The following is a 24,926-nucleotide window of genomic DNA, read 5'->3' on the forward strand; positions in this document are numbered from 1 at the left end:
CGATGAGTGCTGACAATACCTTAAAAAGCTTTGGTTGCAATTAACGAGCTATAGACGGAGCTATGGACAAAACGGAGAGGATCCTGTGAGGACTAGATTCTGAGATGCAGATAGCCAGTGAGTAAATTAAACGGCCTCGTTATCTTCTTTTCCCTACCTGAGCTTCAACATTTTGTAGCTGTCTCGTGGCTGACAGGTCCATTCTCCACCTCTTAGGACATTAGTGTGCGCATTCCACCTTTTCTGCGTACTCGCTTTCCTTGAGTGAGGGGGGGATTTACATTCATTGAAAGCTTGCCAGTAGGGTGAATGGTGATGCAAAGCCTAACTGATTTGAGTACGTGCCTCCTGGGAAGGGACGGTGTCATTGTATTTGATCGCGTGTGCGTCTCACAGAGTACGTGGGAGCAGCGCGCAGGGCTGGATGCGTCTGTGCTCCAGTCTATCCATGTCTTTTGCGCCACCGGTGGAGCTGTCTTTGCGCGATATTTGTCATTTTTAATCATGTGTTTGAAAAATGCCAAGTTGCTTTGCGAATGTTTCACGGTTCAGGTAAGACCCTTACTTTTTTTTTTACATAAAATTGCTTGGTACTGTCTTAACACGTGCGCTTAGCAACAAACGGTCATTTGTGTTTTTATTAGTTTTGGCGCGTTAATTTCATATCGATTGAAAAGATAGCAAGCAATACGTTATTCGTTTACAGTTTATCCACGTGTAGGCAACATATAAACGGACACAAATCACTTTATTACTGGTATTATTATTATTTTTGTAACTACGAATGTAAGCATGTAAGTGAAAATCCTAATAATACGAAATCAAAATTAATCTAAGAATTTAAATGTAGCGATCAATCAAATCACATTTTAATTGGAAAACAAAGAAAGGTATTATTCATAAAAGGGTTTTTTTGAGCTCTCGGTATTTCTTGTAATCAATTTGTGTTGGAAATTCCCATGCATGACCTGGCATCTTCATAAGCATGAGCTTTACATTACAATGAGAGCTGAGTCACTCATGTCAAATTGCTGCATCATCAGAAGTTCACCACAGACTAGCAAATTCTCTTCAGAAAATGAGAGTGACTTTGCAGAAAAAGAAAAAAAAAATGGTTATGCAGATCATGGGATGGGATGTTCATAGATGGATTTTCCTTCAATAAGAAGAAGAACAAAACTTATCATGATGTACAAAAAATTATAAATTTGCAGATTAGGTTTAATTGTACTTTCCAATACGATGATATCAATGAATTCCCTTAGCTGAAGTCCGCTTTAATTAAATATGATCATTTTAATGTAATGGATTTCTGTTCACACAGTCAATGTATATGATAAAAAAAGGTCTAATTGATTTATTTAGGTCAAGGTCCTTGGTATTATCAAGGGTAAATCTTGCCACTTTGACAGTGCTCTCTCTTGCAAGGCAAAAATAGACTCTGGTTGATGACATTTAGTGTTGGCACTTTCGCTGTTACCTTTAACATTGGCTAAGATCCTAACTTTAAGCTCTTAATCTCATAGACACGGACAGTTCCCTCTGATGGAGAGTAAAAGGCATGGGATATAGTCTCTCCCACTCTTCCTGTTACTATCCTTTAGCCATTCAGTGAGTCTACAAGTCATGTGTTTGTGCAAGGATATGGAGAGTTAGCACATTCTCCATTGAGTGACTATGAGGTTTATTCTCTTTAAATCAAACTCTTGCCTATGGCTGTTTAGCCTTATAAACAAGTGAATAATTAGGTTTATTATCTTTAATGGCTTAATTTTGGTAATTTATGTAGCCCCTTGAAAACATAATGAACTTCCTTCATTAAAGTGACTAAAATGACCCAGTATAGGCTGTTGATTTCACTCTTTTTGCCACTTATGTATACTTTTTAAATATATTTTATAACCCACTAAAATTGTATTTAATAACCCACATATAGTGTTTACACTACCGTTCAAAAGTTTGGGGTCAGTAAAGATGCATAAAATGGATAAAAAACGACAGTAACAACTTTTGCATTGTTATAAAAAAAATCATCAAATGATTTCTGAAGGATCGTGACACTGAAGACTGAAGTAATGATGCTGAAAATTAGCTTTGATCACAGGAATAAATTACATTTTAAACTAGAAAGATACGTTTTTTTTATCAATACCGTATAATTATCATGATAAATGTTGAATCTTTATTTCTTTAAATGTTTAAATTCATCTTTTTGCTGCTAATGAAAGTTGTAGAAACCAGAGCGTCAATTGTGGTTTTAAACCACCCTTTTATTGTCAGAACATGACAAATCCTTGCTAAACAGGTCAACTTTTCACAAATCTGACATTCAAAACTCTTAACAACCTCGCAGTTTTATATGGTCAATAATAATTTATACTGTTTGAGTTTCATTAAAATAAACCACTGGTCATCCATAGTATCATACATTTAGATCATGATAACCACAGTTAAAACCACGCATACAGCACTACCCTGGTAAAATGCTACTATATGTTTTATATGATGTTAGTCTATTAAAAACAGAAGTCTAAAGTAAACACATTTAGCATAAATGCACAAAAATGCTAGAGATTAATGACAAAAATATACTGTAATTATATTCCATTACTCATAGGCAGAGTTTGGGACGGGGGTCGCACTGCCCACTCAGAGCAGAGCCAATGGTTTTGCCTGAGCTTTGAATAAATAAATACAAATTAATAATGCTTTCCCATTTTATTTGTCTTATCCTTTTAGTGTAGAATGAGTAAAGCTGATTGTGTTTTTAGGATGACAAAATAGTTCAATTTTTGGGCTGATTATTTTTCTAGGCTGCTCTACTTCAGTGGCAGCCTGACAAGCCACGCCCACCGACTCTATACACGATGTGATTGCCCCGACAGGAGTTTGTTGTTTACAGCTCAGAAGAGTATTGAGAGTTGCTAGATGACACTCGCGGGCAGATTAGATTTGCTGCCGCTAGGGTGCGTCTAGATTTCTAGGCTGCTCTACTTTCAAAAAGATCAAGATGGCCAATCAATTCAAAGAAGGCAGGTATTACTTTCACTGTCACAACCATAGAACGTAAAAAATAACAATGGATTGAGAGCTCATGGAAAGATAAGTAGATGCAAGTCTTAAGGCCCTTTCTACAAATAGTTCGCATCAAAACCTTTCACATTTAGCCTAGAAATCTAGACGCACCCTAGTGGCAGCAAATCTAATCTGCAGCGTCGTCCAGCAACTCTTCGTTGGCTTGCGAGCTGGAAAAACCAAACTCTAGTCGGGCCAATCACATCGTGTATAGATTCGGTGTGCGGGGCTTAACATAATGACGGCAGAGTTGTGACGGTTCCGCGTGCTACTTGAAAACACAGAAGCTGGCGAACGGCGGTCTTTCGAATCAGCTTTGTCTGCGACTCTGGAAGATTTGGAGTTAAGCTTTTATTTGAGAAAAGATCAAAGAACGGCACTGAAGTCATTCTTAAGAAGGGAAGATGTGTTTAGAGTTTTGCCATTTGCCGTTTTAAAAGTTAAATCTGTCAACTAGCTCCGCTTCCCCTTCTTCGTTGCTCTGATTGGTTGTAGTGATATCCAATTGCGTGCAGAGGGAGTTTGAAAGACAAACGTTCAACCCACCTCTTGGATTAAGCCCTTCCAACGGTGCGGCCCCAGACCCAACTTCATCTCGATGTGGGTCTGGCTTGTCAGGCTAATTCACATCAGCCGCAACGCGAATTTGCGACGTCTGTGACGTTTCAGAGCTACAACTTTTCAAATCATTCACGGCGAAAGCTAAAAAACATGGACACTTCATAATCCAGTGAAGACAAGCTTTTCATTTTCTTTAAAAGACAGAAAAGAAGAACTTAAACTTAAAAGAACAGAGTGTCTCAAGGGGAGTATGCTAATCTCGTACAGGAGCTAGAACTTTATCATGGCCAGTTCTGCACTTACTTTCAAATGTCCGTGGGAAAATTCAGAGAAATTCAGAGAAAATCGAGAGACAGTATAGCATTAGCTCCGCATCTGACGAGACTAACACACACTTCAGGGAGCGTTTCCAGCTCCGTCATGATGTAGACATTTAAGTGCCACAGTCGTACTGACGGAAACACATTCACTTTCCATAGTCGCGGACACAATTAGGTTTCGAAAAATATCAACAAGTTTTAACTCAAAAGGTTATGTTATCATTGTCTGTGGCCTACAGCGATTTGCATGTACTCCCAGCTGTAATCTCATGTGAAATGCGATGCCTGGCAAAGGTTGATGTTGATTGAATAGCTAGAGACATCTACTGGACATTTAGTGACCTCTGTTTCCTTGTATGTGATTGGTTGAAGCCTTTTCTGTCGCTGCGAGTGTTAAAAACAAATCGTCATTGAAGCGGAAAAAAACTGTGTAAAGTGGGAGCACTCATTACAAAAACAGCTGATCAAGAAAATAAAACCATTTCGCGAATTATTTTCGTGTCAAAATCAAGGTCCAGTGTGAAAGGTCCGTTTAGCAACTATATATATATATATATAGTTGCCTAAAGGACCTTTCACACTGGACCTTGATTTTGACACAAAAATAATTCACAAAAAATATATATTTACCATTTGTATTTATTTGTTCCCTTAAATCCCTTTTAATCCTTTAATTGTTCAATTCTATTATTATTATTAATTTTATTATTTATAACAATATAAATTATACCCCAAGGTGTGTCCCCCCAAGCACAAAAGTGAAAAAACTGTGCCTATGCCATTACTCTTTTAATGCATGTAATAAATTCGTTACGAATATTCCATGTCTGTCACAATACCATGGTGCAATTAGTGTTACTACATTAAATCCATTGTAAATGATGACCTTCTGTATTGTTGCCACAGTGTTTCTCTTGTTTGTCAGTGCTTATTCTGGCTTTAAACTAGTTTACATCACAGTGACATCTGTGTTCTTCGCTGAATTCAAGCACATCTCACTTGATTTCACAGCGCTGTTGAGTGGTCGTGTGATCGATCAGTGAGTAAACGCATCTGCTCGCGCTGCTCTGCCGGTTGGACTTTGGCGCTTGATAAAGCCTTGTCTGAACGTTTGAACATTTTATAAGCTCCTTAGAATGTTTTATCATGCTGTTAGCATGTCTTAGCATGTCTAGTAGTGATGGTGAATTGAAGCGTTGCGAAGCCCTGAGGCTTTCCCATCAACTGTATCAATTACTGATATCAAGAAATAGAGTTTTAACTAGTAGGTGAATGACACTAGAGCTTCACAAAGGGATTGCACTATTTTTGAATCTGAATACAAAGCAGTCCCATGGTTGTGTGTGGACGTCACAGGTTATGGCAAAACGAATCGAGCTCCGTTACAGTGCTCAAATAATGCGAGATGTTTCGGGGCATTCGGGGCGGGGGGTGGAGGGGTTATACAAGCTTTAAAGCCTCATAAAAACAATACATGTCAAGCATTATTTTATTTTGTTAGTATGTTTTAACACATTGCCAGCATGAATCTACATGTTTTAACACATTGCTAGCATTAATTAGCATGTTTCTAGCAGGTTATACCACATCGGTAACATGTTTAAACGCATTGCTGTCATGAATTAACATGTTTTGGCACATTGCTAGCATGAATTATCATATTGCGAGCGTTCAACATCATTAGATTATTATATTTTTAACCTGGGGGAGGGGTTCTAGCAGACCAATCACAGCGCTTGCAGTCTTCATGGATGCAATGTTACAATTTAGCAGCGGTGCGCGTCAGGATACGCCATAGGCTACGCTACACACAGCCTATGGTGTAGCTTCGACGCAGAAGTACAGCTTTAAGTTGTTCAAAGTTTTTCTAAGGATGCTGATTAGGGCTGCACGATTAATCGAAATCGAACCGCAATCGCGATTTGGCTTGTGTGCGATTATGAAAGCTCAGAGGCTGCGATTTAAATAAAATAAATAAATGCCCTGTGTGTTAGCGAAGAGCGGCTCTGTGATCAACGCTGCTCCCTCTGAAAGACTGCGAGTTTGAGTCGTTTATAACGTGCGTTAAAAAAGCAACACGAGTTAAACATCTTCACAAACTAGTGAAGCGCTCATAAACCTGTTCAGCAAAAGACAACGTTTAATAACATGTTTTACCTCACTTCATTTCGTCAGGCGAGTGTGTGTGAGCTGATATCAGCTGTGATGTGGCTTCTCATCAGAGTGAGGCAGACGATGCGTTATTTTATAGCATTCTATGTCAATCAGCACTGCATTATAATACACTTTATTACTATGAAAATACCTTTGACGGCTTAAAGAACTCAAATACACCATATTTTGCTGCAGTCGTGTTTATTGTCGTCATCTTTAATCAAAGCGTCTCTATCTTCTGTTTACAGAACATCATTACTTCTCTGAGGCAAATGTGGCGTTTTCCGCTCAAGGGCGCCCTCTAGCTTTCAGTATGAATTAAAAAATTTGGATAATCAATAATAAGAAAAAATTATACTTAATACATTTTAAAACTTAATAAACTTAAAAAATTATACATTTATTGGACAATCCATGTTTTTCTTCAATGTACAGGAGTTTTTCCCCCACAGTGGATGCACAAGAGGTTCATATTTCATATTAAAGACAGACTTTAAGAAATTGAAATCACAGATAAACAACACACACACACACATTTTATTTTTTTACAATAACTCCTTAGGCTTAGACCTTTCTAATGTTTTTAGTTATAGGCTGTCTGCATATTAATAGGTAACCCAGCATTTTTTTTTTTTTGTAAAATAAGTTTTCTGTAAAATATTACAAAAATAATAATTATTAGTATTATATTGTTATATTTATTCTGACATGCTCTTTTTATTTGTAATTATGAAAATGTTATTGTGATGGTAATACGTCTTATTTTTTTAAAAATATTTTAGCAGTAATAATAATCATAATAATTATTATTAGTCACATTAATATAAAAACACAAAATGTTAAATACACACACTTTACATTTGTAAAAAAAATTATAATAACAATAATCGCATTTTAAATCGCAATCGCAATTTTATCCAGAATAATCGCAATTATATATTTTCCCCAAATCGTGCAGCCCTAATGCTGATTTTCAGAAGGCAGCTGTCTGACTCTGAAATGGCAAACGGGAGCACATTATCAGCTGTCTGATAATATAGTCGAGCAAAAGGCTAATCATATTAATTAGGTTATGTGTTTGACGTTGTAGAGAGTGATTTTTTAAAATGTATTACTATTCTGATACATCGACTTGTAGACGAGCATGACTCTTCCACTTCTTCTGAATCAGTTCAAACATACAGTCAAACCAAATGTATTCAGACACTAGATATCATCTTTAGTGTATGCAGGACACTATAGTTCACTTATGTAAGCGAGGATAGCAAAATAAAATAAACCGTGATGTATTATACCCCAAAATTCCTCATACAGTGGACTACCAGTAGACTAGGTAAACCCAGCCTGGTCTGCCGGCAATTTGATTTGGCCCTGCAACTCAGCCAGGAAAACTGTACATTCATTTCTACTGCTTCTGTCACACTTTTACAGGAACCAATCACAGACGGGCTTATCCCCCTGGCACGCTATTGGCGGGTTTAACACGATGATGGATAGGGAAGTGATGGATCATTGCCCGTTGATCACGCCTCTTTTGTTCTGATTGGTTGAAGGACTATCCAACTGCATACAGAGTCACTTGAACTACGCCCGTTGATCACACCTCTTGTGCTGTAGAAAATACAGAGCAGACTCCACAGACCAATGTTCAATCTTAAACTGAGCTCGGTCTGGCGATAGCCAGACAAGACTACCAGTAAAATTTATTTGAAAAAAATTGGGACCAAAATTATTCAGACACTTTGACCTGACCATGTTGTGCTTATACGGGGTACACACTAAAAGACTGCCGTGAGTGTCGTCTATCAACTCTCAATACACTTCTGAGCTGTAAAAACCAAACTCTGGTCAGACCAATCACATTGTGTACAGAGTCGGTGGGCGGGGCTTAACATAATGACGAACAAGTTGCGTTTGCTGCTTCAAGTAAACACAGAAACTGGCGAACGGCGGTCTTTCGAATCAGCTCTGACCGCGACTCTGGAAGACTTGGAGTTAAACTTTTCTCTGAGAAAAGAACAAAGAACGGCACTGAAGTCATTCTTAAGAAGGGAAGATGTGTTCTGAGTTTTGCCGACCGGATATGGCGAAAGTTTAATCTTCACATGTTTACTAGCTTTAACAAGCTCTGCTTCACCTTCGTTGCTCTGGTTGGTTGTAGCACTATCCTATCGCGTGCAGAGGGAGTTTGAAAGACAACCGTTTATCCGCCCCTCAGATTGAGCTGTCAATGGTGAGTTTCCAGACCAAACATCTTGATGTGGATCTGGCTTGTCAGGCTAGGCTGATGGAAGATATGTAAAGTAAATTTTCTCTCTGTCTCCATGTCTTCATCTATATAGTTTCCTTTTCCACACTATAAGCGCGATTTCATCTTGCCGGTTTCCGCCATGTTTGTTTTCTTTTTTTCGTTTGAGATGTTTTGATGCGAGAGATTTTGCGAGATTTCCGGTGTTCAAAGACGGGACGGTAATTTGTGAATGGAATCTGTTAGTGTTTGCTGTGCTTTCCTGGTCACATCACAGCAATCCACACACTAGAGGAACAAAATGGCTAAATCTCTGATTTCTTATCATCATGTTTGTGGTGTCTCACATTTTGAAACTCAGTAGAGTTTAAAAATCCTTTTGTGTGTACCCAGCATAAAGTGTTTTTTCTTGAATTGCTAATGCAGCCTTTTACACCACATACTGAACATTGGTAATTCATTTAACAGCTGATTAGTTGATTGTAATCCATTACATCCTGTTCTATCAAAGCTATCTGATATTATCAAGATGAATGTATTCTGACACAGTTTAACTTTTTTTTAATTACCATTTTCAAAATTATAGTGAAATTTTTTTGATGTGAAAATGTTGAAGGGATCGGAATACATTTTGGTTTTGTCGGTATATGACTGAATTAGTAATTCCACTTATCATTGTGCAGCATTTACTTCAGTAAAGCCCCTTTCACACTGCAATTCTGGCAAATACATGGATAATGTGACCCGGCATTTGTTCCCGGGACGCTAGATTCTGTCCATTCTCACTGCCAGCGAAATACTGTAATATGTGCGCTCACACACAACCCGTAACGGTCCCGGGTCGAGTTGACACGTGACATCCGGATGTGACGTATAATGGCGAGCGATCTCAGCTTCAGCGCGGATAGTAAGGAGCTCCGTGGTCTCGACTTGTGTCTAGTTTGAGCACATTTCTGCTTGTTTAATTTTACTAGGTCCCCGACCCGGGTTGAATTCGGTAATCAATCCCGGGACGTGGTTGCTTTCACACAGAAGGCGGCCCGGCAATGTTCCGGGAATATTGCGGGTCTGACGTGCAGTGTGAAAGGGGCTTAAGTTTGAGCAAGTGGAGCAGCTATTCTGCTGTGTGAGTGAGTGGAGGCGGGGCTCTTTTGCATAGTCATGAATCCGCATATACTAAATGAAGCAAAGGTGTAGAGTTACATTCAAGCTATTTTAAGGCATGAAGACATTTTTCTAGGGGTGTCCCCGACTAAGGATTTACACATTCGAATCAGAATTTTCGAATCTCTCTATGGTCGACCGATAGTCGAATCATCTATGTGTGTGTAAACCATAGACCGGAAAAAAATAAACGGTATAAACGGCAGGACTATAGTCAGCAGGAGGCTAAGACTATTTTTATTTTACTTTACACACCACACACAGCCACCACTTTTAATAAAGTGATCAAAACTAGGCTACACTACACATTCGTAAATTAACCGTTCTCTCGTAACATTTAAAAGCTGTGATCGAAACACAGAACATCACACAAATATTTAAAAGAACATTTTGATAAATAAGCCTAAAAAAAAGTACCTGCCTAGAGAGGAAAAGAACACTTTGAGTGCGTTTATATGCACGTTCTTAAGCCGATTGTGCCTGAAGAGGGGTCACACACCGGACTGAAGCTCAGCGCCGTGTCTCAGGATCTCACACCAGGCAGACGTGAACATTATATACGCGCGAGCTCAATTTTGAATCGACTTCTGACAGAAGAGCTGCACGATGAGTGTATCTTGTAGCACAGGGTGATATCAGTATGTACATTCACGATTTGAGGGAAATATACATTTAATCGCCGTGGACAGGCGCCGAATGCCGGCGTCGGTTTATATGTGTTCGTATTTTTAAAAAATGGACTGCATTTATATAGCGCTTTCAACAGACCCTATGGCCATCCAAAGCGCTTTACATATAGCCTCACATTCACCCATTCACACACCGACGGCGATGTCTGCCATGTAAGGCGCCATCCAGCTCGTCGGGAGCAGCTGGGGTTAGGTGTCTTGCTCATGGACACTTCGACACTTGGTCAGGTGGAACCGGGGATCGAACCACCAACCTTCTGGTTTGTAGACAACCTACATGAACCACTGAGCCACTGCCGCCCCACGGCACAGCGCGTCCGGTGCGAAGTTCAGTGCCCTTAAAGGGGCGATCGCTCATCGCCGCGACACGTCTTTATAACACTAATATTGAGCACCCCCATATTGCCAAAATGGTATGATCCCTGTTTCATAAAACCTGCGAAGATTCGACAATGAGATCAGTGGTCGAATCCGGTCCTGCATATCGATGCATCGAATCTTCGACTATTAGGGGTCACCCCTACATTTTTCACAGGAAAAAAACATTTAAATTTGCCATTTTGGTGACCAAAGATGAGTTTTAAGGGATAGAATTATTGACTACATGGGTGCTTTAAATACTCTATTAGGGCTTGTTTACACATACCACATTTTTGCTTTGAAACACGCAAGATTCGGCAATATTTGACAAGTGGAATGGGAAAAAATGCAAGGTCTCAAGACACGTTTTTAAAAGTTGAACTAATTTTAACTTGAGCACCACATTTTTGGAACGCCATGTCAGCAAAAGATGCAAGACATGAGTGCAATGCTTATATACGTCCATCTAGCACAGTGGTTTTCAAACTTTTTATCTATATAATACCATAACTAAGCCTACAACCATTTACATTCAAACAAGTCAAGCTAAGCATAAGAATACTTATTTACAAAGAGCCATTTGACTGTATTATCCATTAAACCACTAGATGGCACAAATATCAGCTCAACTCTTTTCTTAACAACCGCCTTTGATCCTTGACACGTTTGCAATGCAAAGTTAATTCTGCACTAATTTGATCTAGCTATATATGGGACACCACAGCGGAGAGGCGGCGCTCACACTAAATAGCACAAATTGTAGCCTACTGACTTTTTTAAACTATTGACTCTAAACTAAAACTAAAGACTACTATATTCTTATATGTTAGTTTGACTATTTTATTTTGATAATGAACAGGCTGCAATGTCAAGTTTGCAATGCAATGCACACACAACAATGGAATATGTTGTGTGCACGTGAGGCGTCGCCGCAATCGAACGGAGGAAACAGAAAATACTTCGTCATTTTGGTCATACAGATAAGAAGTGTAGGACATTGTTCAAAATTGCTAATTGCACATCATTCTATTCTAAAATAAAGAAAACAAGATCGAAACAAGATTGTCGTCTGGGTTTCGTTTCTGTGAACTTGTTTGCTGAGCGCCGTTTTTCTGTTCTTTTTGTTAATCTGTTCATTTAAATGAAGGCAAATATATTTAGTATATTTATTCCTTTTATATCGGCATATACACTCACTTTAAGGATTATTAGGAACAACTGTTCAATTTCGCATTAATGCGATTATCTTATCAACCAATAACATGGCAGTTGCTTCAATGCTTTTAGGGGTGTGGTCCTGGTCAAGACAATCTCCTGAAATGGTTGTTGGTGCCAGACGAGCCAGTCTGAGTATTTCAAAATCTGCTCAGTTACTGGGATTTTCAGGCACAACCATTTCTAGGGTTTACAAAGAATGGTGTGAAAAGGAAAAAACATCCAGTATGCGGCAGTCCTGGGGGTGAAAATGCCTTGTTGATGCGAGAGGTCAGAGGAGAATGGGCCGACTGATTCAAGCTGATAGAAGAGCAACTTTGACTGAAATAACCACTCGTTACAACCGAGGTATGCAGCAAAGCATTTGTGAAGCCACAACACGCACAACCTTAAGGCGGATGGGCTACAACAGCAGAAGACCCCACCGGGTACCACTCATCTCCACTACAAATAGGAGAAAGAAGCTCACAAAAATTGCACAGTTAAAGACTGGAAAAATGTTGCCTGGTCTGATGAGTCTCGATTTTTGTTGAGACATTCAGATGGTAGAGTCAGAATTTGGCGTAAACAGAATGAGAACATGGATCCATCATGCCTTGTTACCATTGTGGAGGCTGGTGGTGGTGGTGTAATGGTGTGGGGTAGTTTCCTTGGCACACTTTAGGCCCCTTAGGGCCAATTGGGGTTCGTTTAAATGCCACGGCCTACCTGAGCATTGTTTCTGACCATGTCCACCCCCTTGTGACCACCATGTACCCATCCTCTGATGGCTACTTCCAGCAGGATAATGCACCATGTCACAAAGCTCGAATCATTTCAAATTGGTTTCTTGAACATGACAATGAGTTGACTGTACTAAAATGGCCCCCACAGTCACCAGATCTCAACCCAATAGAGCATCTTTGGGATGTGGTGGAACGGGAGCTTCATGCCTTGGATGTGCATCCCACAAATCTCTATCAACTGCAAGATGCTATCCTATCAATATGGGCCAACATTTCTAAAGAATGCTTTCAGCACCTTGTTGAATCAATGCCACGTAGAATTAAGGCAGTTCTGAAGGCGAAAGGGGGTCAAACACAGTATTAGTATGGTGTTCCTAATAATCCTTTAAGTGAGTGTATACTATGATTTTGTGAAAAATGTTATTTTTTTAATTTTTAATGTAACTCCATTTTGCTTAGATCATCCTGGCGACCCATTTTTTAAGTCTTTTTGAATAACATTGGTCTAGCGCGTGGAACAATTTTAAACAATGGAAAAGTAGCGTATTGGAATGAAAAAACGCGTTCGTTGTGAACTTCATTTGGGGGGGTGGGGTGTAAAATAACTCCAAGGACCCCATATTGTATAAATTATATTATATAATATAAGTTTTGACCCCCTCAATGAAAGTCTATGGGACTTTTTGATCGTCTGATTAATGAAAACTAAGTCCGATCATTTCGAAAATATATAACAACCCGAGTCAGAACAGCCTGTAGGTCTGACCCGAAGTTTGGTGGTTGCTGGTTGTTGTTTGAAATTCCTAGAAGGAGATACCAATTAAATTTAGTTTCAGAAGAATAATAATAAGCATAAATAGTAGTCAACATAAATATATTATGATAGAAAACTCAATATTACAGTTTACCTATATTTTTTGGTCAAATAAATGCAGCCGTGGTGAACCTTAGAGACTTCTTTTAAAAATGTAAAAAGATCCCAGACTTCTATAGTGTGACTAAACCAAACGCATATATTGGGGCATGCAGCAGAATCCATGCATGGTGGTCTGGAAGTGACCTCGTCGTAGCTGGGTCACTAACTGAATGAGAGACGGCTGTTTACAGAGATAATATCCATATGTTTAGGTGTGGGAGACCACAGAAGTTGCTTCATTTAATTAAATTACATGACTGTAAAACGCTGGAGACTTGGTCCGACAAAATATAGGTCTAGTTCCGGGAAAAGCTGTCAGGGATTGGCTGATTAAATGGTGGACGTGCGTTCTGCAGCATTCAGACAGACTCTGTGTGTTTCTGTAGCAGTTCTTGGTTTTTTTTCCGATAGGTCATGGGTCATGTCATGTCAACAGAACCTCTGTTGCCTTCGTGACAAAACGGCATTCTCTGCCAAGATCAGCAGTAAAGGGATTCGTCAAGCTGAGGCCAACCGAAAAACTCACACCCGCTCTTGTCTCAGGAAAATTCTGATCATTGACGTTCTATGCAATTTTGGCCTAACCTGAAGTGCTTCATGTGCTCAAGATCAGAGCATCTCCAGAGGGTACGTCTGCTTTTATCAGAGTCTTATTGCGTCACAGCCTGCCAGAGCTGAAAGAGTGCATTCAACATGTCCCAATAAGAAATAAAAGCGGCTCAATCGCATGACTAGCTACATAGGATGAACATTTATTAACTCTTGCCCTAAAAATTAGACGAGCAATGCTGAATCTCATGGTTTCAGCTCAGCAAAATAAAGAGAGGTAAAGATTAGAATTACAATTTGTTGCCACTGCAAATATGTATTTTTTATCGGACATTAGGCTTCATACAGTCTGACAAGCATGTGATGAGGATTAAAGGCTGTAGACTAGACATACACAAACACTCTTTCTGTATAATCTGTCTCTTTAAGATAGACAGACGATCAAGCATTGTGTGGGTGTGTTTTCTCTATGAATTCTCCTGTTTTCAGTTGCTTTAAATCTTGACCTTTTCTCCAGCTGGTTCTTATGTCTTATTTGCCAAAGTTCTTATTATATTGAATTACTTTGATAATTGATTAATCTTTCTTTAAAAAAAAAAATAATTTAATCAGATGACATATTTTAGCAAAATGTGCACTTTAGTTTGGCATGCATGCGCCCACTGGCGCTCGTTCATTGAAGTCTGTGAAGTTTAACGAGACGCTTGTTCTCAGAATATGCAAAATGGAAATACTCACTTTGTAGCATTTATCCCAGATTAGGATATAACCATAAACTATAAGGTTATGAACTGAGGAAAACATGTCAAAAGCATTCAACAGCACTAGCATCTGTCAAACCCCTTCAGAGAGGGTAAAATGCGGTAAACGGTTATGCTTTGGTTTGTGCATTCTCATGTTTCAGACAACTAGGATAATGTACCTTTTGTGTTATTTGGATGCCTAGAGTCTTGGATCATCTTTAACACATGCAGGTCTAGTTTTATTCCTCTTCTCTCCTTGCATTCACCGCTTCACATCCTGTTCACCCACTGCCCCCTAGAGGCTATATGCAGGAACACATGCAGAATTGCAGATCTAATGGGAAGTTCGTATTTACGAGGTGGGAAGTCGTGTTTACGGCGGCAAATGCGTTCAAGTCCCTTCCATCTGAGTGAGATGGCGGTGTACTTTCTCTTAATTATTTACACAAAAATACAAGCAAGGTTCTAAAACTGTACTTCTAGAAAATGTAGAACAAAGAAATGTGCATCATGTGTTTTGCTTTTTTATGTTTTTATTTACATTATGAAGCCACTGTAAACTTAATCATTACATAAGATAGTCATACAATGCTATCATATTGAATGCAGGTGATTAGCTAACTTCGCTGTAAATAGAAAAGCCTGAGAATATCACTGCTAAAATACCTTTGAGTAAAATGTCCAGGCTCTTCCAAGCTTTATAATGGCAGTGAAGGGGAGCCCAAAATGTAAAGCCCAAGAAAGTGGCTCTGGGGGGTTAATAAAGTCCTTATTAAGCGAATCAATGAGTTTGTGTAAGGAAAATATCCATATTTAAAATATTATAAAGTAAAATATCTAGCTTCTCCCACACCACCTTCCGTATTCACAAAATTCTGCTAGAGTTGTGTTTACAAAAACAAAGGATCTTTGGCGGGGTGTGGTTCCATGAAAAACTGTTAATATCCAAAAAACGTTTCCATTACAGAGGTTCTTTGTAGCGTAGAAAGGCTCTTTAGACTATAAAATGGCTCTTTAAAGAACCTTTCACAAAATGATTCTTCAGGGAACCAAAAATGGCTCTCCTATGGCATCACCGGGAAAACCCCACTTTGGTTCTTCCTAGCACCTTTATTTTTAAGAGTGTATTCCACTGACATGCCATCAACTCGTAAAGATCGGGGCTTAAAGAACAGCTTCCCACTTGTATTTACGACATTGTTGGTGTTAATGTGCACCATATATTCAAACAACTTGAATATTTCCTCTTTCTTTCTTTCCCGCTCTGTGTCCTGCTATTTTCTATTATGTGTTTTATCTGTAGAACTGGGTTATTCACTAATGTAAAGCGATGTTACTGGCGGATGATTTCCAGACAGAGACGACCAATCGACTATCAAATTCGTCGATTATTTTCATTAACATTGGGTTGAAAATGGACAAATGGATTATTTTCATAACCAAGTTGGGTTGAAAATGGACAAACCCAAAAAATGCGTTGTTTTAACCCAGCAGTTAGGTTAAATCTTTGCTTAAAACAACCCAATCGTTGGTTTAAAGCAACCCATTTTGGGGGTGGTTTGTCCATTTTCAACCCAACTTATGTTGTTTTTAACCCAGCAATTTTAAGAGTGATCGATTAGTTCTTGCAGCCCTATTCTTTTTTACAGTGTTTTATTTATTTACAGAGACTTTTCTGGTGTCTGTCAGTGCTTCTCTGGTGGTGGAAGGTCTGAGAAGTGGCTTGGTGTAATCTTGTGATTGTCCGCATTTGTCTCCGTCTGTTAGTGTAGTGTGAATTTGCCTTTAAAGGTCTGTTCACAGTTCACCGACAAACGGCGAACAGCAGCAACTGACACTTAGTCGGATCAGTGTGCGACCTCTGTCTACATCTGTTGCCGTTGGTCGGCACTTGTTTTCACAGATTGAACATGTTAAATCGCCATTTGTCTGGTTTTGTAATGTCTGAGACGTGACGTAATCTGTTGATTGGTACCATTGGCCTGTGTCTGTCAGTGCGGTGTGAATTTGCCTGAAGAGTCTTGAAGTCTCTGCTGGTGTCTGTATAACAATGACTATGGCAGAAAGGGGGTTTGCAGAGTGGGTTATGTTACATTTGACAGCCTCTGTGTGTGTGTGTGTGTGTGTGTGTGTGTGTGTGTGTGTGTGTGTGTGTGTGTGTGTGTGTGTGTGTGTGTGTGTGTGTGTGTGTGTGTGTGTGTGTGTGTGTGTGTGTGTACAATAAAACTCACTGCTAAACCCCCAGAGCACAATGCAGTGTTGTAGAAACAAACTATCTAGTCTCAGTCACACCTCTGTCGTTTGGACCATGTTAGTTCAACAAGATAGGACTGTCATTAAAGGGATAGTTCACTCAAAATTGAAAATAACCCCAAGCATGATTTATTCATCCTCAAGTCATCCTAGACATTATTTTTTCAGACGAATACATTCAGAGTTATATTATGAAATGTCCAGGCTCTTCCAAGCTTTATAATGGCAGTGAATGGGAGCCCACAATTTTAAGCCGAAGAAAGTGCATCCATCCGTTATAAAAGTGCTCCACACGGCTCTGGGGGGTTAATAAAAGCCTTCTGAAGTGGATTGATGGTTTTTTACACAAAAAAAATGTCCATATTTAAAATTTTATGAAGTAAAATATCTAGCTTCTAGCGGTTCTGCTAATCAATTAAGCAGACTGCACAATAAATATCTTATTTAGCCTACAAAATGTCTACACTTTTTGTTCAAAGTTAAATTATAACAAGAGGAGTGAGTGTACAGATCTTGGCACTGGACAAAAACTTTTTTTGAGTGTTGAGGGGATTCTAACTTAAACACTGATTGGCCATTGCATTCAAGAAATCATCGGATATGTTTGTGATTGGCTACATTGCTCAATGCTGCAAAAATATGTCATAAATAGAAAAACGTATTAAGTTTCGATGCTCTCAAGAGCTAATGACAGAACATGCAACATACATATTTGGTTATCGATGCTTTTGGGAAAAGCACGCCTGAATCTGTTCTGGCTTGAGTGCTCTTGCTAGAGAGAAAGTGTAAAAGTGCTGTTTTTGAATTGGTTTTGAACTGATCTTCATCTGCTCCGTGTGTGTGTGTTTATCAGGACTCTTTGCCTTACTGCTGATGGTGCTGGAGTGGACCCATCCAGGCCTGTCCTCCCCATTACGCCCCATCTGCGACCTGCGCGTCCTCGACCATTACATTAAGGAGGCATGGGATGCAGAAGCTGCTATGGTGAGACACATGAGGCACGCGACGGCTAAAAAAGCTGTGGTCTTGTAAACACATTTCATTGGAATTCACACCGTATACCCACTAGGAAAAGTTAAGGATTTACGTATACCCACTTAAAAAAGCATGAGGATGCATTACAAAATCTTTTGTGACAGGACTTTTACACTTTCATTCATAAATTCACATCGTCTGTGTTGCGAAACGACACAGGTCGAATCACGGAATCCAGTCACAAAAGGAAGTTGATGTGCAAAGCAAAACGTCACAGAATTTGCCCATTTTTGAGTTAATACCAGTGCTCAAATTGAGAGGGCTGGGGGGAAAAAAAAGTAGACTTTGGGGGTCCCTTAGGGGGTTTACAATAATTCATGTGCCTGAATTTTTAGGCTGCGCTTCTCGAACATTTCACCATTCGTCATATACACACAGAAACTCTGTGGTGTTCTCAACAACCCGTCAAAATAAAAGTTTGTATAAATTTTACAACAGAAATATTTTACTACTGCACAGTAGAGTGTACTTCAAGTAGTAATAATAATAATAATAATAATAATAATAATAATACAGTTTATTAAAATACACAGAAACTCACATTACATCCCGCCAAAATAAAGGTTCAGTCTAACTTGAAGAAATGATGAAAGAAATTGCACATAAAATGTACTTCTTAAAGTAATAGCTATAATAATAATAATAATAATAATAATAATAATAATAATAATAATCATTTAAAGTAATGATCAAATCAATTAAACCATAATTTTTCATATGTTTTAATTTAAACCGTAAATATACCAACAAATAATTATTATTTTTTTATTTACGTTTTAAGATTAAATAAAATGTTACATTTATAAATGTATTTGATTACCACCATTTTTAAAATACATTTGTATTTGTCCTTACAATGTTTTTATATATTTGTTCTTGACAACAAAATAAAACACATTAAGGCCGTGTGTCCAACAAAGCGTTTTTTCACGCAGCTGGCTGGTGTACTCGATTGTGTTCAATTGTTTTCAATGCGTTTTTAGAAGGTTTTTTACAGGTCGCAGAAAGTTAAAAAATGTTCAACTTTTAACAAAACCCCGCACTCATCGCTGTCACTCTTCACCCAGCCAATCACAGTGGAGGAGGGGCGGGACAAATCCAACACCGACCAACCGCCACATTCTGCTTCTAAAACATCAGCAGCAATTTAAAACCAGAGCCAGAGCAAATACTGTACATTGTATCAGCATTTGTATATAGAATCAATACAGAAACAAGCTATCTGTGAAATGAGATATATCATAGAGGCAAAGAGTCTCAACTGAAAAAAATGCTGCGCTTTCAGCTGCCTAAAAAAGCTTTGGTGGACACACGGCCTAAAGGTTCAGTGGAGAAAACATGATACACCAAATAAAACACCTAAGTTCTGCGCATACAGTCTTTCAGTCTTTTCTGAATTACATGTAGAGCCGTACTGTATGCATTAATGAGTGTTTACGGGGTGAGTATGAGCGAATTGCATCTGTGCAATTTTAGTCTTACACATTGTCGAGCTAAGGGTCCTCACCGTGTGAATGTTCTTGTTATCGCAGAGAGCTTGTAAGGATGATTGCAGCACTGCAACAAACTTCACTGTTCCTCTGACCAGAGTTGATTTTGATGTCTGGGAAGCGATGAATGTAAGTGACACAAAGCTTCATTTTGTGAAGATTGTAATATAATAGTCATTTCCAAAATCAGTGTTTTAAAGGAATACTCCGGTGAGAAATTAATCTAGGGGTAATTAACACGTGGTTACACGTAGATCGTTCTCTGGGTATCTGTTTTCATGAAATCGAATGTAAAGAGTTTTATCTCTAAAAACAGATTAGCTTATAACACTTGTCTATGGGGAACAGAGTAAGTGAAATTAAATCGCTAGTTAATACCACTAACAAGGCTCAAAATAGCCTCACACTAACACGGCAGCATAATGAGGGTCCCTACATGCAAACCGACGCATTGAGAACTTTGTAAGAGTACAAACAGTTTAATAAGAAGATGCTTTATAAAGACAGAACATTACATGTTTACGGACAGCAGCCATCTTGGAAAACAGTCTCGACGAGTCGAGCCACGATCGCTGTGCTAAGTAATGAACTGACTTGAAATCTCATATGCGACCTTCTTCCCTTGTAGTTAGTCAACCATATATTTTAATAAACAGATATAATTAATGCATTTCCATGTAATTAGATTTCACAAACTTATCGACCAGCTTACTTAGCACAGCATTCGTGGCTCGACTCGTCGAGACTGTTTTCCAAGATGGCGCCTGTCTGTAAACACGTAATGTAATCTCTTTATAAAGCATCTTCATATTAAACTGTTTTAACACTTACAAAGTTCCCAATGCTTCGGTTTGCATGTAGGGACCCTCATTATGCTACTCTGTTAGTGTGAGGCTATTTTGAGCCTTGTTAGTGGTATTAACTAGCGATTTAATTTCACCTACCCTGTGCCCCATAGACAAGCGTTATAAGCTAATCTGTTTTTAGAGATAAAACTCTTTACATTCGATTTTCATGAAAACGCATTCCAGAGAACGATCTACTCGGTAACCATCTGTTAATTACCCCTAGGTTTATTTTTCAGCGGAGTTGTCCTTTAATATTCGTCTCTTCTGTATGTCTCTTCAGATAGAGGAGCGAGCTCAGGAGGTCCAGTCAGGCTTACACGTGCTGAACGAGGCCATCGGCTCATTACAGGCATTTAATCAGACCGAAGTGATACAATCCCACATAGATGGCAGTGTTAGAAACATGGCCAGCATCAGACAAGTGCTGCGAAGTCTCAGCATACCGGTGAGTTACACAGACCTCGAGTCTCTTATGGTCATCAAGGCTGCATTTATTTGATGCGGTGATATTGTGGAACATCAAGCCAAAATAACTGTTTATATTGTAATATAATGTCAAATGTAATTTAGTCCCGTGATGCAAATTTAGTCCAGCCTTTGATGGATGTTATTTGTTTGAAATGATTTGAAATAGTATTTTGACACTTTTGATCAAAATAATGGTGCTTGCTGAATAAAAGTATTAATTCCTTTCAAAACATTGAAACAAAAAATATTTGAACGGTAGCGTTAGTTTTGAAATGAGCATCAGTCTTCATTAACCCTTAAGGTAATACACTTTACAACTGAATTTGAATTTGGCAGATGCTTTTTTTTAAATCAAAGCTATACATTTGATTCAATATGAATTACATAATTTCATCAGCTTGTCTGTTCCCTGGGAATCAAACCCCATGACCTTGGCATTGCGAGTGTCATGCTCGACTGCTCAAGCGATACGGGAACAGGAAATGGATGTTATGCTAATCAAGTGCAGTGCACTACAGACTTCAGGAAGAGCGCATGTTCGTCACTTTGATTGTGTGTGTCACAGCGTTACGTTTTCCATATTGATTTTGTTTTGTCTTTTGTTGCAAATTTTCAATTACTCATTGTATCATGTTGTGTTTTATGGTTAATGGAAATGTCCATAAACCTAACGAAAAATATCCTGGCAGAAAATGACCAGTACCCTCATCTTACAGTGACTACAGAAATATTGCTTACATTTTTAAAGCGTGAATTTGTGTGTCTAAAGTGTAAAATGGTTACATAATGTTTGAGTGAGTGTTATCTTAGTTTTATTAATATTTTGAATTAGCTTTTATTTTATCATTTTAGTTTTCATTCTAATTTTAGTCATTTTGTTATTTGCCATTTTTTTATGTTGCTATTTAGGTTTAATTAATTTTTATTTTATTTTTTATTTATTACCATTTAATAATGTTGGTGCTTCAACTTAAAGAGGACCTATTATGCCCTTTTATGAAGTCTTTTTGGCTCTACTAGAAGAGGTTTTCATGGTTGAATGTTAAAAAACACATTATTTTCCGAAATATTTTCCCTTGTTGCGGCTCCTCTCTTCCCAGTCTGTCAGTAACGCTCTGATTAGTTCCTGTCTCTATGAAGCCCCTCCTCCTGAAAAGCACAATGTGCTCTGATTGGTCTGCAGGATCAGAATCAGGATTCGTGGAAATGTTATTTTAACTGAGTTTCAACACACTGCTAACTAATTCAACCAGGCCCCGCTCCTTTAGTTTGCATATGCCTTGGGCGGGAATTATTCAAATGAGGAATATTGTGACGTGTTATTTCCCGGAAGAAAACCTCGGACTTAAACGGTGACACTGATATAGAGAAGAACTCAAACAGCAACATTACACACTTAAAGCTACACTGTGTGATATTTTCCCCCATCTAGCAGTGTAAAGTAATATGACAATCCAGTGAATATTAGTTTCTGTTCCTCTCAATTCCGATTTCGTTTTAACTCCTACGGTGGCCGATTTAGTCCAAGATTAACATGGCATCCAGTTCGACCTCGTCAATGAGTGCCATCGAGTGTTAAAACGCGAAAAGCGAAGTTTAAATTTACGGGTATGTCCCTCTTTGGCTATTGTACTTTCAAGATGGAGGGAAACATGGCGACCGGCATTCGAACCCCTCACCCGTATGTATTTCCAATGGCATATTATAAACTTACGAGAATACATTATTACTTGAAAGAAGTAAATATACATCAATGAGCACATATATATTTTTTTAAACTAAGTGTTTTTAGCTAAAAATAAACTAAAAAACTACAACCCCTTTAAAGGCAACATTTTCAATCTTACATTTTATTTATATATTTTTTTTACTTCAGCTTTAAAGGTTTAGTTCACCCAAAAATGTAAATTCTCTTATTAATTTCTCACCCTCGTTGTTGGACACCCATCAGTCCTCCGTTCATCTTCAGACACAGATGAAGATATTAGTGTTGCAATCCGATGGCTCAGAAAGGCCTTCATTGACACCAATGTCATTTCCTCTCTCAAGACCCATAAAGGCACTAAAGACGTCTCTTTACAGCGGCTCTACAATCATTTTATGAAGCCACGAGAGTAGTTTTTTTGCGGAAAAAAACGAAATAACGACTGATATAGTGATGGACGATTTCAAAACAAAGCTTCGAACGGTTATGAATCAGCGTATGGATTCATGATTCGGATCGCATGTCAAACTGCAGAAATCATGTGACTTTGGCGATCTGAATCATGAATTGATTCACTGATTCATAACGGTTTGGAAGCTTCGTTTTGAAATCGGCCCATCACTATATAAGTCATTATTTAGGTTTTATGCACACAAAAACTATTCTCATGTCTTTATTAAATGATTGTAGAGCCGCTGTAGTGAGATGGGCTTTGTAACGACGTCTTTAGTGCCTTTATGGGTCTTGAGAGAGGAAATGACATTGGTGTCAATGAAGGCCTTTCTGAGCCATCGGATTTCAACACTAATATCTTCATCTGTGTGTGAAGATGAACGGAGGACTTACGGGTGTCCAACGACATGAGGGTGAGGAATTAATGACAGAATTTTAATATTTGGGTGATCTGTTCCTTTATTTAACAGAAAAGTTAGAATTTTATCAAATGAAAATAACTAATTTCTCTCTGTCTCTCAGGAATATGTAGCTCCAACCAGTGGTGGAGAAGACAAGGAGACGCAGAAAGTATCCTCAGTCTCAGAGCTGTTTCAAGTCCACGTCAACTTCCTGCGGGGAAAAGTGCGTCTTCTGCTCGCCAATGCACCTGTCTGCCGTCAAGGTGTCAGCTGATAGACAATTCAGGGCAAGAGTCAAACTAATTGGAGCTCCTCATATCAGGAGGCAGGATATGGACTATTACAAAGGATATGTCGCCGAAGTTTGAATGACGGGAGTTGTAGCACTTTGAAAGATTTACTCACAAAGGGAAAAAGAATACATCGCCCAGAATGCTAAGCGCCCCCAATGGCTGTCTACACCCACCTGCGTCTAAACCCCCCAAAACTGCAAGAAATCACTCCTCTTCCCCATTTGACTGATGGCCCCGCCCAGCTCGACTGGGAAGGGTTATCCGGGACTCTTTAAAAGTGTTTTGTATTGCTTATGAAATTGTGATTATTTATATAGATTCTATATTTCCTAGAGCGGGAATCACTGGCTTTTGCAGGTTCTTCTATAAGTGAAGACTTCTCGTCCTCCATCCACCATGGCCTCAAGCACCTCCAAACGTCGAACTGTTGATAGAGAAGACTATTTATCGATATTAATTATGCACTGTAGGTTTTATACTCATTTCCGTGTAAGTGTGTGTGTGTGTGTACGTATATGTGTGTGACTTTTGAGAATGCTGCCAGGAATGTGTTTCAGTGTCAGGGGAGGAAGGTTGTAATGCTGAAATCTTACGGGTCACTCGGGGTGAACAGGAAGAAGGACTGGATTGCTGCTTGTGTCGGGGGAACTGGAAGCTTTGGTTCGTGAGAGCTGATGAGGCTCTGTGTTAGCTCATGTCTGAATTACGTCGATGAGCGCGGTCTTGTACAGATAACGCCGGTGCCAGGAAAAATATTGATTAGCGTATGACGAACATCCTGGCTTACTTCCACCTCACGCTCAACGCTGCATGCTTTCCTTTGGGAAATGATCGTAAGGTTGACATTTAGTTTCTCTTTTTCGGTGCAACGTGTTTGTGTGTTTTTTTCATAAATAGCCAGTTTTTTTTTTACATCTGTCTGGGTGCAACAAAGTGTGTTTTTTCCTGTTATTTTGCTGTTCATCACAATGTTATTTGGTATTCAAATACAAAGTATTATTCTTAGCTAAAAACAAGGGGAAAGGAAGTTTTTCTTTTTGTCTTATGAAGCATCTCTGCTGAGGATGTTCCAGTACACATGCTCACCGTTCTGTAAATACATGAAGAATTTGATGTGAAAGCCAGTACTTTTTTTAAAAGCTATGATAGAGTGAACTATATAGGCATACATTATGCCTAAGCCATAACTGGATGATAAGTATTGCATTTTTGTTATGTTGTTTCCTCTGAAGGAATTTAGTCACACCACTAAATATTTTTT

General features: G+C 38.8%; 1 protein-coding gene across 2 annotated transcripts; it reads left to right on the plus strand.

Moving 5' to 3' along the window:
- epoa (erythropoietin a) lies at positions 1–24,926 on the plus strand. Of its 2 annotated transcripts, none has more exons than XM_067452035.1 (5): positions 1–117; positions 17,826–17,956; positions 19,540–19,626; positions 20,626–20,790; positions 23,494–24,926. In XM_067452035.1, the coding sequence occupies exons 1-5, from the start codon at positions 105–107 to the stop codon at positions 23,644–23,646; spliced, it is 549 nt and encodes a 182-aa protein (XP_067308136.1). In that variant the 5' UTR covers positions 1–104; the 3' UTR covers positions 23,647–24,926. The 2 variants fall into 2 exon arrangements, with proteins under 2 accessions (XP_067308136.1, XP_067308134.1); XM_067452033.1 differs by lacking the exon at positions 1–117 and adding an exon at positions 376–552.

Source organism: Pseudorasbora parva, chromosome 1 (genome assembly GCF_024679245.1).
Source record: "Pseudorasbora parva isolate DD20220531a chromosome 1, ASM2467924v1, whole genome shotgun sequence".
Lineage (NCBI taxonomy): Eukaryota > Metazoa > Chordata > Actinopteri > Cypriniformes > Gobionidae > Pseudorasbora > Pseudorasbora parva.

Coding starts and splice junctions, on each gene's coding strand:
- epoa (XM_067452033.1), top strand. Junction 19,627..20,625: donor ATGTCTGGGAAGCGATGAAT/GTAAGTGACACA, acceptor ATGTCTCTTCAG/ATAGAGGAGCGAGCTCAGGA. Junction 20,791..23,493: donor TGCGAAGTCTCAGCATACCG/GTGAGTTACACA, acceptor TCTGTCTCTCAG/GAATATGTAGCTCCAACCAG.